The sequence below is a fragment of the Procambarus clarkii genome, chromosome 57 (genome assembly GCF_040958095.1).
Source record: "Procambarus clarkii isolate CNS0578487 chromosome 57, FALCON_Pclarkii_2.0, whole genome shotgun sequence".
NCBI lineage: Eukaryota > Metazoa > Arthropoda > Malacostraca > Decapoda > Cambaridae > Procambarus > Procambarus clarkii.
The window spans coordinates 13,202,446-13,216,063 of NC_091206.1; the positions used below are offsets into that span (position 1 = coordinate 13,202,446).

The 13,618-nt window shown below is 51.3% G+C and overlaps 1 protein-coding gene across 1 annotated transcript; it reads left to right on the forward strand.

The window, feature by feature from the left end:
• The first annotated feature begins 6,739 nt into the window (after positions 1-6,739).
• Positions 6,740-7,984, forward strand: LOC123744956 (eukaryotic translation initiation factor 3 subunit A-like). The gene has a single exon (XM_045725177.2). It carries the CDS (start codon positions 6,740-6,742, stop codon positions 7,982-7,984), a length of 1,245 nt encoding a protein of 414 aa, XP_045581133.2.
• Positions 7,985-13,618: the final 5,634 nt, after the last annotated feature.

Sequence of the window (13,618 nt, forward strand, 5' to 3'; positions counted from 1 at the left end):
TTCCTCTATCATATCTACTAAATATATTTCTCACAAAATTCCCTCCCCCCCCTCTCCCATGTGCTGCACGAGGCCTCCCTTTCCCATATGCTGCAGGAGGCCTCCCTTTCCTACGAGCTCTACGAGGCCTTCCTGTTCCGCAGATGTTGTACTTTTATCAGCCGTAAAACCGGGCTGGCATTTTTCCTATGATCTCGGCAGCTGCTTCTTCATTGCCACTCCGCCAGACCGCAGGCCCATTTCAGTCCTGGACTTGACTCGGCCTTGGTCAAGAGGCCTGGCTCCCTCTTGACTCGTGTGAGGGGGGAAGGCCAGGCCCGCCTCTCTCTCTCTCCCACTTGCGGCACCAGTGCCACGCCGAGCGCCGCAGTGTGACACTCCTGCCCCTGTGTAAGGAGGGCACTTGGCACTAGGTGCGTATGGATGCAGGACCCCAACACACACACACACACACACACACACACACACACACACACACACACACACACACACACACACAAAGCTCTCTAAACCAACAGGGGGTTACGGGGAGAGTTCTAAACAGAGTTGAGAACAGATAACAGAGAGTCTCAGTAAGAGTGGAGACTCTTACTACTAGCGTCTACCAAAGCTCTGTTTAATGACCTTCGCTCGTCCTAATTACCGTCATCGACGAGACTCCCATGTTAATCTTCTACATTTTAATGTTCTCAGACGAAATAAAATTAATAGGAGTCGGGAGAGACGAGAACTGCTAAAAATACCATTACGACTATATAGCACTGGGAAGGGGTCATGATAAGGATTTGGGATGGGACGGGGGGGGGGGGGGGAATAGTGCCCAACCACTTGGACGGTCGGGGATTGAACGCCGATCTTCATGAAGTGAGACCGTCGCTCTATTCCATCCAGCCCAAGCGGTTGGGCACCACTTACAGCACCTAGATCTCAATCTCACATCCTTGTCTTAGGTTACTAGGTCAGAAACCTTTGCCAGAGACCAGTTCCCTTGTCTTAGACCCCACAACAAGACCCCTGTTGCACGACACTTGACCAGATGACAACACTTGACCGGACCACACCGTCAAACCACTTGACCACTTGACGACCAGGCAGCTGGAGGGCACTCGACAAGACCACCCCCTTCCTTGTTGCGTGCAATCCAGTCGTACTCCGTCCTCCAAGCCCTACCCACCATCCCAGCCCTCAGAGCCTCCACCTGCAGGCCACGCAGACCAGTCCCTCGCTTGACACGGCCCATAAACCACGTCAACCACGGTTGAGAGCCGCGAGAGGGTGATAAAGGAGTTGAAAACACAAAGACTTGGAAGCGGAAACAAAGAGTCTCCGCTGCGGAGTTTCTTCTCCACACCGCGGAGGGTCGAGGTAAGGCCTCGCTGCGGGTGGGTGAACGGGGAGGGGACGTAGAGGGGCGTGGAGGGGCGTGGAGGGGCGTGGAGGGGCGTGGAGGGGCGTGGAGGGGACGTGGAGGGGTCGGAGAGGGGTGGGATGAGTGGCCGGAATGTTAAAGTGTAGTGAGTGGAAAGGGAAAGCGTAATAGGTGCGAGGGGTAGTTATGTTTAATTGGAGGGATATAGATGGGAAAATAGAACGGTAAAGAGATGGGTGGGAATGAGCCGTGTTGGTGGAAGAGAAGGAGGGGATAATGATAAGAGATTGAAGGGGTGGAAGAGGAACGAGGTGGGGGTTGAGTCTCTGGAGGGACACACACGTCCAGGTCGTCAGTCGTTGGTAAGGAATCACTAGCACGTTGAACACCTTCAGGGGAGGCACGACCATAACCACTGCCCGGACGACCCCTCGACTGTACTACTGGAGGAGCTAAGAAAGTTGGTTGACGACTTATGTTAACAGAGGCATTGTCTTCCTGCGACCAGCTATGTACCCGCCCACTACCTGCAACCAGCCATGTACCCGCCCACTACCTGTGACCAGCCATGTACCCGCCCACTACCTGTGACCAGCCATGTACCCGCCCACTACCTGTGACCAGCCATGTACCCGCCCACTACCTGTAACCAGCCATGTACCCGCCCACTACCTGCGACCAGCCATGTACCCGCTCACTACCTGCAACCAGCCATGTACCCGCCCACTACCTGAGACCAGCCATGTACCCGCCCACTACCTGCAACCAGCTATGTACCCGCCCACTACCTGAGACCAGCCATGTACCCGCCCACTACCTGCAACCAGCCATGTACCCGCCCACTACCTGAGACCAGCCATGTACCCGCCCACTACCTGCAACCAGCCATGTACCCGCCCACTACCTGCAACCAGCCATGTACCCGCCCACTACCTGCAACCAGCCATGTACCCGCCCACTACCTGAGACCAGCCATGTACCCGCTCACTACCTGCGACCAGCCATGTACCCGCCCACTACCTGCAACCAGCCATGTACCCGCCCACTACCTGCGACCAGCCATGTACCCGCTCACTACCTGCGACCAGCCATGTACCCGCCCACTACCTGCAACCAGCCATGTACCCGCCCACTACCTGAGACCAGCCATGTACCCGCTCACTACCTGCGACCAGCCATGTACCCGCCCACTACCTGCAACCAGCCATGTACCCGCCCACTACCTGCGACCAGCCATGTACCCGCCCACTACCTGAGACCAGCCATGTACCCGCCCACTACCTGCAACCAGCCATGTACCCGCCCACTACCTGAGACCAGCCATGTACCCGCTCACTACCTGTGACCAGCCATGTACCCGCCCACTACCTGCAACCAGCCATGTACCCGCCCACTACCTGCGACCAGCCATGTACCCGCTCACTACCTGCGACCAGCCATGTACCCGCTCACTACCTGTGACCAGCCATGTACCCGCCCACTACCTGCAACCAGCCATGTACCCGCCCACTACCTGCGACCAGCCATGTACCCGCCCACTACCTGCGACCAGCCATGTACCCGCCCACTACCTGTAACCAGCCATGTACCCGCCCACTACCTGTGACCAGCCATGTACCCGCCCACTACCTGTGACCAGCCATGTACCCGCTCACTACCTGCAACCAGCCATGTACCCGCCCACTACCTGTGACCAGCCATGTACCCGCCCACTACCTGCGACCAGCCATGTACCCGCCCACTACCTGTGACCAGCCATGTACCCGCCCACTACCTGTGACCAGCCATGTACCCGCCCACTACCTGTGACCAGCCATGTACCCGCCCACTACCTGTGACCAGCCATGTACCCGCCCACTACCTGTGACCAGCCATCCTGGCCTTCTTGATTTTCGTTTCAATTAGTAGCAGACAAGCGCCAATTTAAAGGTTAAAGCAACTTTTGATTGAGTTTTATTTTTTTTCGCTGAAAAGAACCAGGAAATCGTCCAAGCAAAGATCGGACGCCACCTGATCAAAAGGCGGTATGTGTTACGTAGGTCTTGAATTCTTTGATTAGAGAGAGAGAGAGAGAGAGAGAGAGAGAGAGAGAGAGAGAGAGAGAGAGAGAGAGAGAGAGAGAGAGAGAGAGAGAGAGAGAGAGAGAGAGAGAGAGAGGCCCCATTCTCTCACTCTCACTCAGGGCCGCATGGATGAGTGAACAGCGCTCGAAAGTCGTAGTCGTACCAGCCCGGGTTCGATTCCTTCCCGCCCGAGGCAGAAACAAATGGACAGATCGGTGTTCTTTCACATAATGCGCCTGTTCACCAAGCAATAATTCGGTACCTGGGAGTTAGACAGCTGCTATGGGCTGCTTCTTGGGTACGTGTGTGTGTGTGTATGTTAGAGAGAAACATATGTAGCCGACATAATAAAGGAAAAAAATAGATTGGTCAGAAAGCCGGGGTCCATGAGCTAATAACTCGATTCACGCAGGCACAGATAGAAAACACAAATAGTAAATACACATACAAACATACACACACACACACGGAACACCAAGGGGACACAGGTGGAAACTTAGTAACCAAATGAGCCACAGAGACATTGAAAAGATTTTTTTTCAGTGTCAGAGTAGTTAGTAAATGGAATGCATTAGACAGTGATGTGTTAGAGGTTGACTCCATACACAGTTTCAAATGTAGATACGATAGAGCCCAGTAGGCTCAGGAAAAAGTACACCAGTTGATTGACAGTTGAGAGGCGGGACCAAAGAGCCGAAACTCAACCCCCCGCAAGTACAACTAGGTGAGTACACACACATCAATCTGGGACCTTTCTAAACAACCTGAGACCTCGAGGCTGAGTGGACAGCGCTCGGGGATCGTAGTCCTAAGATTCGATTCCAGGCCGTACACACACACACACACACACACACATATCATCTTCCAATAAAATTATATACCAATAATTATTCATTACTATACAATAAAATAAAAGCAAAAACCCAAAAACCAAAAACAAATATATTCCGCATGTTATAAAGCTAATAAAAATATTAATTGAAATTTTAATAACTGCCAATTATAACTTTTGTAAAGGTACAAAAAAATAATTCGTCGAATAATTGAAATCAGCTGCCTGATGGAAGCGTTTAGCATACTGAGGTTGAGAGAAGTCGTTCCTGAAGGTTGATAAGGTCGTTCCTCTGATGAGAAAAAGTCGTTCCTAAGAGCAGAAGAGGTCATTTCAGAGAGCAGAAAAGGTCGTTCCTGACAGTAGAGAAGGTCGTTCCTGAGAGGGAGCACAAGATGTTACATATAACTACGTAAACATCTTAATTCGGCGAAATACTTAGCCATCTTAGAGCAGCAGTTTAAGCTTAGCTAAATTTGCACCTGTAATCACCTTGTCTTCTAAACTCGACTAAATTAACAGATTTATCTTGCTAAATTACCAATTTAAAACAGCATAGATAAAAAAAAATGTCTACGGGCTCACCATATCCCGTGCTACTTGGAACTTTTCGTTCTAGGTAGCGAATCTTTAACAACAACAAGAACAAAAAAGTTACGGGGTCACTTTACTGGTTAACAAACTTTACAGGTCAACAAAACCCAACATTGTATTAAACAATAAATTAAATTATTTTTTTTTAATATAGCCGGATCCGGATAACAGAGGGGTTCGTGGTGCGGCGAGAGAGTCCGGCACGACAATAACCGACCAGCGTCCTGAACACTTCCCTATATACGTGTCCGGTCACTTGCCGCAAAGTATAACCGGTTCCAGTTTTTTTTTGCCTCGGCCGGTCGACAATCGTCGACCAGGGAGCCGGTCGGCCGAGCGGACAGCACGCTGGACTTGTGATCCTGTGGTCCCGGGTTCGATTCCGGTCGCCGGCGAGAAACAATGGGCAGAGTTTCTTTCACCCTATGGCCCTGTTACCTAGCAGTAAAATAGGTACCTGGGTGTTAGTCAGCTGTCACGGGCTGCTTCCTGGAGGTGGAGGCCTGGTCGAGGACCGGGCCGCGGGGACACTAAAAGCCCCGAAATCATCTCAAGATAACCTCAAGGGGGCCGGATTGCCCTTCTACCAGTGCGGTTAATTCTAGATTGAGGGATACTCAATCTCCTAAATTACGGTTCAATTAGTCTTTTTAACACACCCTCTTGTGAGGGCTGGTTGGGCCCAGTGACACCATTTGCTCTCACGGAAGCCTATGGTTTAGTGGCTATAGAGCGTCGATGTAGCATCTCCGCATCCCTGTTCGAACCCCACCAAGTGTTTAGGTGAAGGGAACTATTAGGAGAAAACGCCAAGCCATTACGACTATATAGCACATGGAATATATCAGGATAAGGATTTGGGATGAGACGGTGGGGGGGAAGGAATGGTGCCCCAACCACTTAGACGGTCGGGGATTGAACGCCGACCTGCATGAAGTGAGACCGTCGTTGTGGTGTGGAGAATACCACTTCGTAACAGCGGAGTGTGGCCGGGTATCAGGTAAGAATTAGATTGTGGGTACCAGCGATTGTGGGTACCAGCGATTGTGGGTACCAGCGATTGTGGGTACCAGCGATTGTGGGTACCAGCGATTGTGGGTACCAGCGATTGTGGGTACCAGCGATTGTGGGTACCAGCGATTGTGGGTACCAGCTAAGTGATTTTTAAGCCACGTGTTTGTTCGGTAGAATTTCTGGTTTTGTGGTAATTTTTTTTTAACCTCATCGAGGCCTGGTGGATAGTGCCTAGGGAGACCAGAGACGCGAGTTCAATCCCACCACATTGCCTTAATATTTTTATGATAGATATGTCACGTTATTGTGATTGGATTATGTATATATAACCGTAGAGCCGTGTTGTGGGGGACTCTGCCTAGAGCCGTGTTGTGGGGACTCTGCCTAGAGCCGTGTTGTGGGGACTCTGCCTAGAGCCGTGTTGTGGCACTCTCCCTAGAGCCGTGTCGTGGCACTCTACCTAGAGCCGTGTCGTGGCACTCTACCTAGAGCCGTGTCGTGGCACTCTACCTAGAGCCGTGTTGTGGCACTCTCCCTAGAGCCGTGTTGTGGCACTGTCCATGGCAGTAGCGGGCGGGCACATGTTAAACACCCCTGGCGAGGCACTCATACTAACCAGCCAACGGCCAATTAGATTACAATATTGAACCATAAACTTGAGGCAATGGTTGGTCTTGGTCGGGGCATACACTCGCAGACAGAATTTCTAAACAGCCATTGCAGGAAAGCGCACAGTTTGCCACTACAAGCTTATTGTCAATTAAATTGTCTTACGGCTGTGCCTTGGGACGAGCGTCTAAACGTTACTGCTCCCGGGGATGCGACTCGCAGGGACGGCCTTGATCTCAGATCGAAGACGACGACGATATGATATCAGGCCTCGGGAGACGACTCGACGACATCGATAACACCGGAGTGATTGTGATGTCGATGGAACCGGGGCGATGGAGGCGACGCCATGACGACGGAGACGACGCCAGGACGCCAGGACGACGCCTGGACGACGGAGGCGACGCCAGGACGACGGAGACGACGCCAGGACGACGGAGACGACGCCAGGACGACGGAGACGACGCCAGGACGACGGAGACGACGCCTGGACGACGGAGGCGACGCCAGGACAACGGAGAAGACGCCAGGACGCCAGGACGACGCCTGGACGACGGAGGCGACGCCAGGACGACGGAGACGACGCCAGGACGACGGAGACGACGCCAGGACGACGGAGACGACGCCAGGACGACGGAGACGACGCCAGGACGACGCCTGGACGACGGAGACGACGCCATGACGACGGAGACGACGCCAGGACGCCAGGACGACGCCTGGACGACGGAGGCGACGCCAGGACGACGGAGACGACGCCAGGACGACGGAGACGACGCCAGGACGACGGAGACGACGCCAGGACGACGGAGACGACGCCTGGACGACGGAGGCGACGCCAGGACAACGGAGACGACGCCAGGACGACGCCTGGACGACGGAGGCGACGCCAGGACGACGGAGACGACGCCAGGACGACGGAGACGACGCCTGGACGACGGAGACGACGCCAGGACGACGGAGACGACGCCCGGACACCAGGACGACGGAAACGACGCCAGGACGACGGAGACGACGACAGGACGACGGAGACAACGCCAGGACGACGGAGACGACGCCAGGACGACGGAGACGACGCCAGGACGACGGAGACGACGCCAGGACGACGGAGACGACGCCAGGACGACGGAGACGACGCCAGGACGACGGAGACGACGCCAGGACGACGCCTGGACGACGGAGACGACGCCAGGACACCAGGACGACGGAAACGACGCCAGGACGACGGAGACGACGCCAGGACGACGGAGACAACGCCAGGACGACGGAGACGACGCCAGGACGACGGAGACGACGCCAGGACGACGAAGACGACGCCTGGACAACAGAGACTACCCCAGGACGACAGAGACGACGCCAGGAAGACGGAGACGACGCCAGGACGACGCTAAGAAGCGACGCCCGCTGTTCAATTATTGTAACGCCAGGCAAAGTTACCAAATTGTCCTGTGTAGAGAAGTTGGCGCTTGGGACGGCTGGAAAGGTTTTGTAACTGGAATGCGTTAAGAAGCTGAGCGCCCTGGAGTCCAGGACACACCAGGTGTAGTGTGCTGGAGTCCAGGACACACCAGGTGTAGTGTGCTGGAGTCCAGGACACACTGGGTGTAGTGTGCTGGAGTCCAGGACACACCAGGTGTAGTGTGCTAGAGTCCAGGACACACCAGGTGTAGTGTGCTGGAGTCCAGGACACACCAGGTGTAGTGTGCTGGAGTCCAGGACACACCAGGTGTAGTGTGCTGGAGTCCAGGACACACCAGGTGTAGTGTGCTGGAGTCTAGGACACACCAGGTGTAGTGTGCTGGAGTCCAGGACACACTGGGTGTAGTGTGCTGGAGTCCAGGACACACCAGGTGTAGTGTGCTGGAGTCTAGGACACACCAGGTGTAGTGTGCTGGAGTCCAGGACACACTGGGTGTAGTGTGCTGGAGTCCAGGACACACCAGGTGTAGTGTGCTAGAGTCCAGGACACACCAGGTGTAGTGTGCTGGAGTCCAGGACACACCAGGTGCAGTGTGCTGGAGTCCAGGACACACCAGGTGTAGTGTGCTGGAGTCCAGGACACACCAGGTGTAGTGTGCTGGAGTCCAGGACACACCAGGTGTAGTGTGCTGGAGTCCAGGACACACCAGGTGTAGTGTGCTGGAGTCCAGGACACACCAGGTGTAGTGTGCTAGAGTCCAGGACACACCAGGTGTAGTGTGCTGGAGTCCAGGACATACCAGGTATAGTGTGCTGGAGTCCAGGACACACCAGGTGTAGTGTGCTGGAGTTCAGGACACACCAGGTGTAGTGTGCTAGAGTCCAGGACACACCAGGTGTAGTGTGCTGGAGTCCAGGACACACCAGGTGTAGTGTACTGGAGTCCAGGACACACCAGGTGTAGTGTGCTGGAGTCCAGGACACACCAGGTGTAGTGTGCTGGAGTCCAGGACACACCAGGTGTAGTGTGCTGAGTCCAGGACACACCAGGTGCAGTGTGCTGGAGTCCAGGACACACCAGGTGTAGTGTGCTGGAGTCCAGGACACACCAGGTGTAGTGTGCTGGAGTCCAGGACACACCAGGTGTAGTGTGCTAGAGTCCAGGACACACCAGGTGTAGTGTGCTAGAGTTCAGGACACACCAGGTGTAGTGTGCTGGAGTCCAGGACACACCAGGTGTAGTGTACTGGAGTCCAGGACACACCAGGTGCAGTGTGCTGGAGTCCAGGACACACCAGGTGTAGTGTGCTGGAGTCCAGGACACACCAGGTGTAGTGTGCTGGAGTCCAGGACACACCAGGTGTAGTGTGCTGGAGTCCAGGACACACCAGGTGTAGTGTGCTGGAGTCCAGGACACACCAGGTGTAGTGTGCTGGAGTCCAGGACACACCAGGTGTAGTGTGCTAGAGTCCAGGACACACCAGGTATAGTGTGCTGGAGTCCAGGACACACCAGGTGTAGTGTGCTAGAGTCCAGGACACACCAGGTGTAGTGTGCTAGAGTCCAGGACACACCAGGTGTAGTGTGCTGGAGTCCAGGACACACCAGGTGTAGTGTACTGGAGTCCAGGACACACCAGGTGTAGTGTGCTGGAGTCCAGGACACACCAGGTGTAGTGTGCTAGAGTCCAGGACACACCAGGTGTAGTGTGCTGGAGTCCAGGACACACCAGGTGCAGTGTGCTGGAGTCCAGGACACACCAGGTGTAGTGTGCTAGAGTCCAGGACACACCAGGTTTAGTGTGCTGGAGTCCAGGACACACCAGGTGTAGTGTACTGGAGTCCAGGACACACCAGGTGCAGTGTGCTGGAGTCCAGGACACACCAGGTGTAGTGTGCTGGAGTCCAGGACACACCAGGTGTAGTGTACTGGAGTCCAGGACACACCAGGTGTAGTGTACTGGAGTCCAGGACACACCAGGTGTAGCATGTCACGAGCCAGAATGTGTATTGTACTGAATGTGTATTTTATTGTGTATAAAATATTATAACTTTGTATAGGAAACCTCAAACGACGGAATCAGAGTTGAAGTGTATATATATATATATATATATATATATATATATATATATATATATATATATATATATATATATATATATATATATATATATATATATATATATATATATATATATATTGGTCATTGGTCATAGCACTGGTGCTAGGACCACTGAAACAGCTACTCATCAACCAACCTACAGACAAACAGGCAGACATAAAATAGAGAGACAAATATACAGAGAAAAAGATAGACAGACACACAGAGATACAGAGAGAGAAAGAGACAGATAGATGGAGAAACAAAGAGGGACAGAGAGAGACGCAAAGCAACAATGACACAAAGTTACAATAACGAGAGAGACACAGAGACAGAGAGAGAGACAGAGACAGAGAGAGACACACAGAGACAGAGATACACAGAGGCAGACAGAGACACACAGAGACAGAGAGAGACACACATAAAGACAGAGAGACACACAGAGACAGAGACACACAGAGACAGAGAGAGACACACAGAGACAGACAGAGAGACACAGAGAAGGATAGAGAAAACAGTGGGAGAAAAAAAGAGAAAGACAGAGACACAGAGAGGCAGAGAGACATACAGAGAGATTCAAAGAACAAATTATCACATCTAGACGACGACAAATCCACCAAACTGAGAAAGGGCAACCAACATCTTTACCTGTCGTTGCTCCGGGGATCAATGCCCTCGCGGCCCGGTCTCTGATCAAGCCTCTTGGTTGGTGATCTGGTCAACCAGGTTGTCAGACGCAGCTGCTTACAGTCTGACGTAGGAGTCATAGCCCTGTGGATCAGGTATCGTTTGGAGGTGAGACGTGTGGGAGAGAAGCCGTATCCTGGTGAGGACAGTGTGTATGCGTGCGTGCGTGCGTGCGTGTGTGTGTGTGTGTGGGGGCGAAGCCATATCCTCACTCCATTAAGGTGGCGATAAGGCGGCCCCATTCACCTTGTAATTAGCAGTTAAGACTCCCGAATCTCCCGCCGCTGGCTGATTATTGCCCCCATGAATAAACTTTGGATGATCGGCACTGATATGAGAACTTCCGTGCCTGTTGTGGACCCGTATCATGGTCGATTTACCGGGAACTACTCTTGTCACTGTTATGTACTCTGGGGTACTGGTTCTTGTCACTTATGTACTCTGGGGTACTGGTTCTTGTAGCTGTTATGTACTCTGTGGTACTGGTTCTTGTAGCTGTTATGTATACTGCTTGTTAGCTTGGCAAGTTCTGCTGGAGCTGCCATGAGTACTGGTATACTGCCTGCTGGCTGAGATACGTATGTTGCTGCTCTTTCCATTACGATCAAATAAACAAGAATAAAATATATGAACCCGTTGAAGGTCTAATGGTCCATTCGAGGCAGTTTGCATATATGGCCAATCGAACTCACTCGTATATACCTCCAAGCCGAGCCTGAAAGAAGCCAATGATCCCTTGTTCATATTATCTGGCAATCCGTGTTACAAATCCTCACTCAACGAGGTCCCTATTGAGTCCAAACTTCTTCTGTTTACAGTCATTGCCCGAAGTTTACCTTGTGTTGATGCACTCAGAACCGTGCCAGTATCGCCCCCCACGTGCAACTCTCTCTCACCCACTTGCACTCTGCAATCCACGTCACTCAACACTCCTAGTTCCCCCCAGAGAATGCATGCTAAGCTCTCCCAATCTCTCGTCACAAGGGAAGCTTCCAATTCCCAGGGCCATTCCTGTCCTTCTCCCTACCACACGTTGAAGCGAACACATGTCCATTCCACAGCACGATGACCACATCTGAACTGCGCAGACTAAATGAGACTAAGCTGTATAACATTTGATGTCCCATTGCCAACGCTTGGTACAAAACGCAGCAATTTGTTGCCTTATTTTGAACACCGGTACATTGATTTCCCGGCGCATAACCCCCCAATAATCACGACTCCCAAATCATCTTGCCACCCTTCCATAACAAGATATGGCAACTTCAACATTGCATAACTGATAACTGTAAACTCAAGCAAGGTTCAGAACCCTACACCTGCCAGCACTCGACTGCATTCACAAGTGCCTCGCCCACTCCAAAAGCCTATCCAACTCGTTCACTAGCGACCTAAAACAACCGACTCAGTCTAACTCTCGACCCATTTACGGTACCTTCGCAAATTTGTAAATGTTGCTGTTGAAAATTGTGTTCAAACCACTCGTATATGGTGACCAGCATTGGTCATAGACTAGAACACTGTTATTAAGGTAAGGGGAGAGAAAGAGTTGGGCTTCTGGTTCTCCTGTTACAAGGATTATGCCTGTTAGCTGCTGGCTTAGGCTGATGCTGCTGGTATTCGGATATAGCTATTGGAATGTTCTCTCTCTCTCTCTCTCTCTTTCTCTCTCTCTCTCTCTCTCTCTCTCTCTCTCTGGCTGCTGATGTGTTAGTGGTGCTGCCGTCCAACTGTAAACATCTCTGGCTGTGCTTATCTGTTAGCGTCTATGGGGGGAGCGAGATATGGTTCTTGGGCCCCAGCTCGTAGCTATACATATCGTATACATCTGTTTTGACGTCATAGTTTAAGATCGAGATTCTTCTAAAAGCTGTAGATGGAGGTAACATCTCTTTCGTCTGTCAAAGCCTGATCCACTCGCTTGTAACCCGAAGGCAAAAGAGTGTTTTCTTGCATTCATCAGGCTCAATTCTCTTTTGTCGGAAAATCCGACACCATTTAATAATAATATCATACAGACAGATAAGAGCTGTGTTGTATAAACAAGTTACCCATAGAAAACGTAACTTGTAGTGAAATTACCGTCTATAGAAAACGGGATATCATCACCACATACTATTATAATTCACCAGCTATTCTGCTGGGAATTATTCTTAAATACATTAGTCTTTGGACTTTACCATCATAAAAACATCTTATATAAATTAACTTAATTATCAATATTAAAGTAGAGTAAATGTGACCCTTCTATCATGTTCTGAAATCTGGACAATGTAAGCCAGGCGTCAGAGGATGGAAGGAGGGCAGCCATTGTTGTTGATATACGAGACCAGAGGCTCACACGGGAGCAAATTCGGCTCCTGTTAATTTTACTTGGACGTAGTGTTATGGATACCAAAGGTGTACCATCTGTCAACACGCTGTCAACAAATCAAGTTAAGTGTTCTTTCCGAAACCCGTTTATCATTCATTTATGGCCATTAATGTCAGGATATAGGGTTAGCCGGTTAGAACGCGAAATCGCCTCATACTAAAGGTAATTAAGCCAGGTCTTTAATGTTCCATGTACTGTTTTCTCTGATATACTTGTCATATATAGGTATCTGGCTTCACAGCTAGCGCACTTTTGACAGGTCAAGACGAGGAAGGATTTGTGCACCAGTTACTGGGTGATATGGAAGCTACCTCAAAGAGGATAATTTGGTGTCTACACCCTAGTTATACCTGGTGGACTAACCTGCTGTACTATAAGATAAGGAACCTCTTCAATGTTTAATAGTATGTAGTCTATTTCTGTAGTTTGATTGGCTGCATATATATTAATTTAACCCCCCCTAATGTGTAGAGGATCGATTTGTGAGATTGAGATTATTGCAGAAATACAGTCCACTTATCATTATACAAATTGCTATCGAAGTATATAAATTAACGTA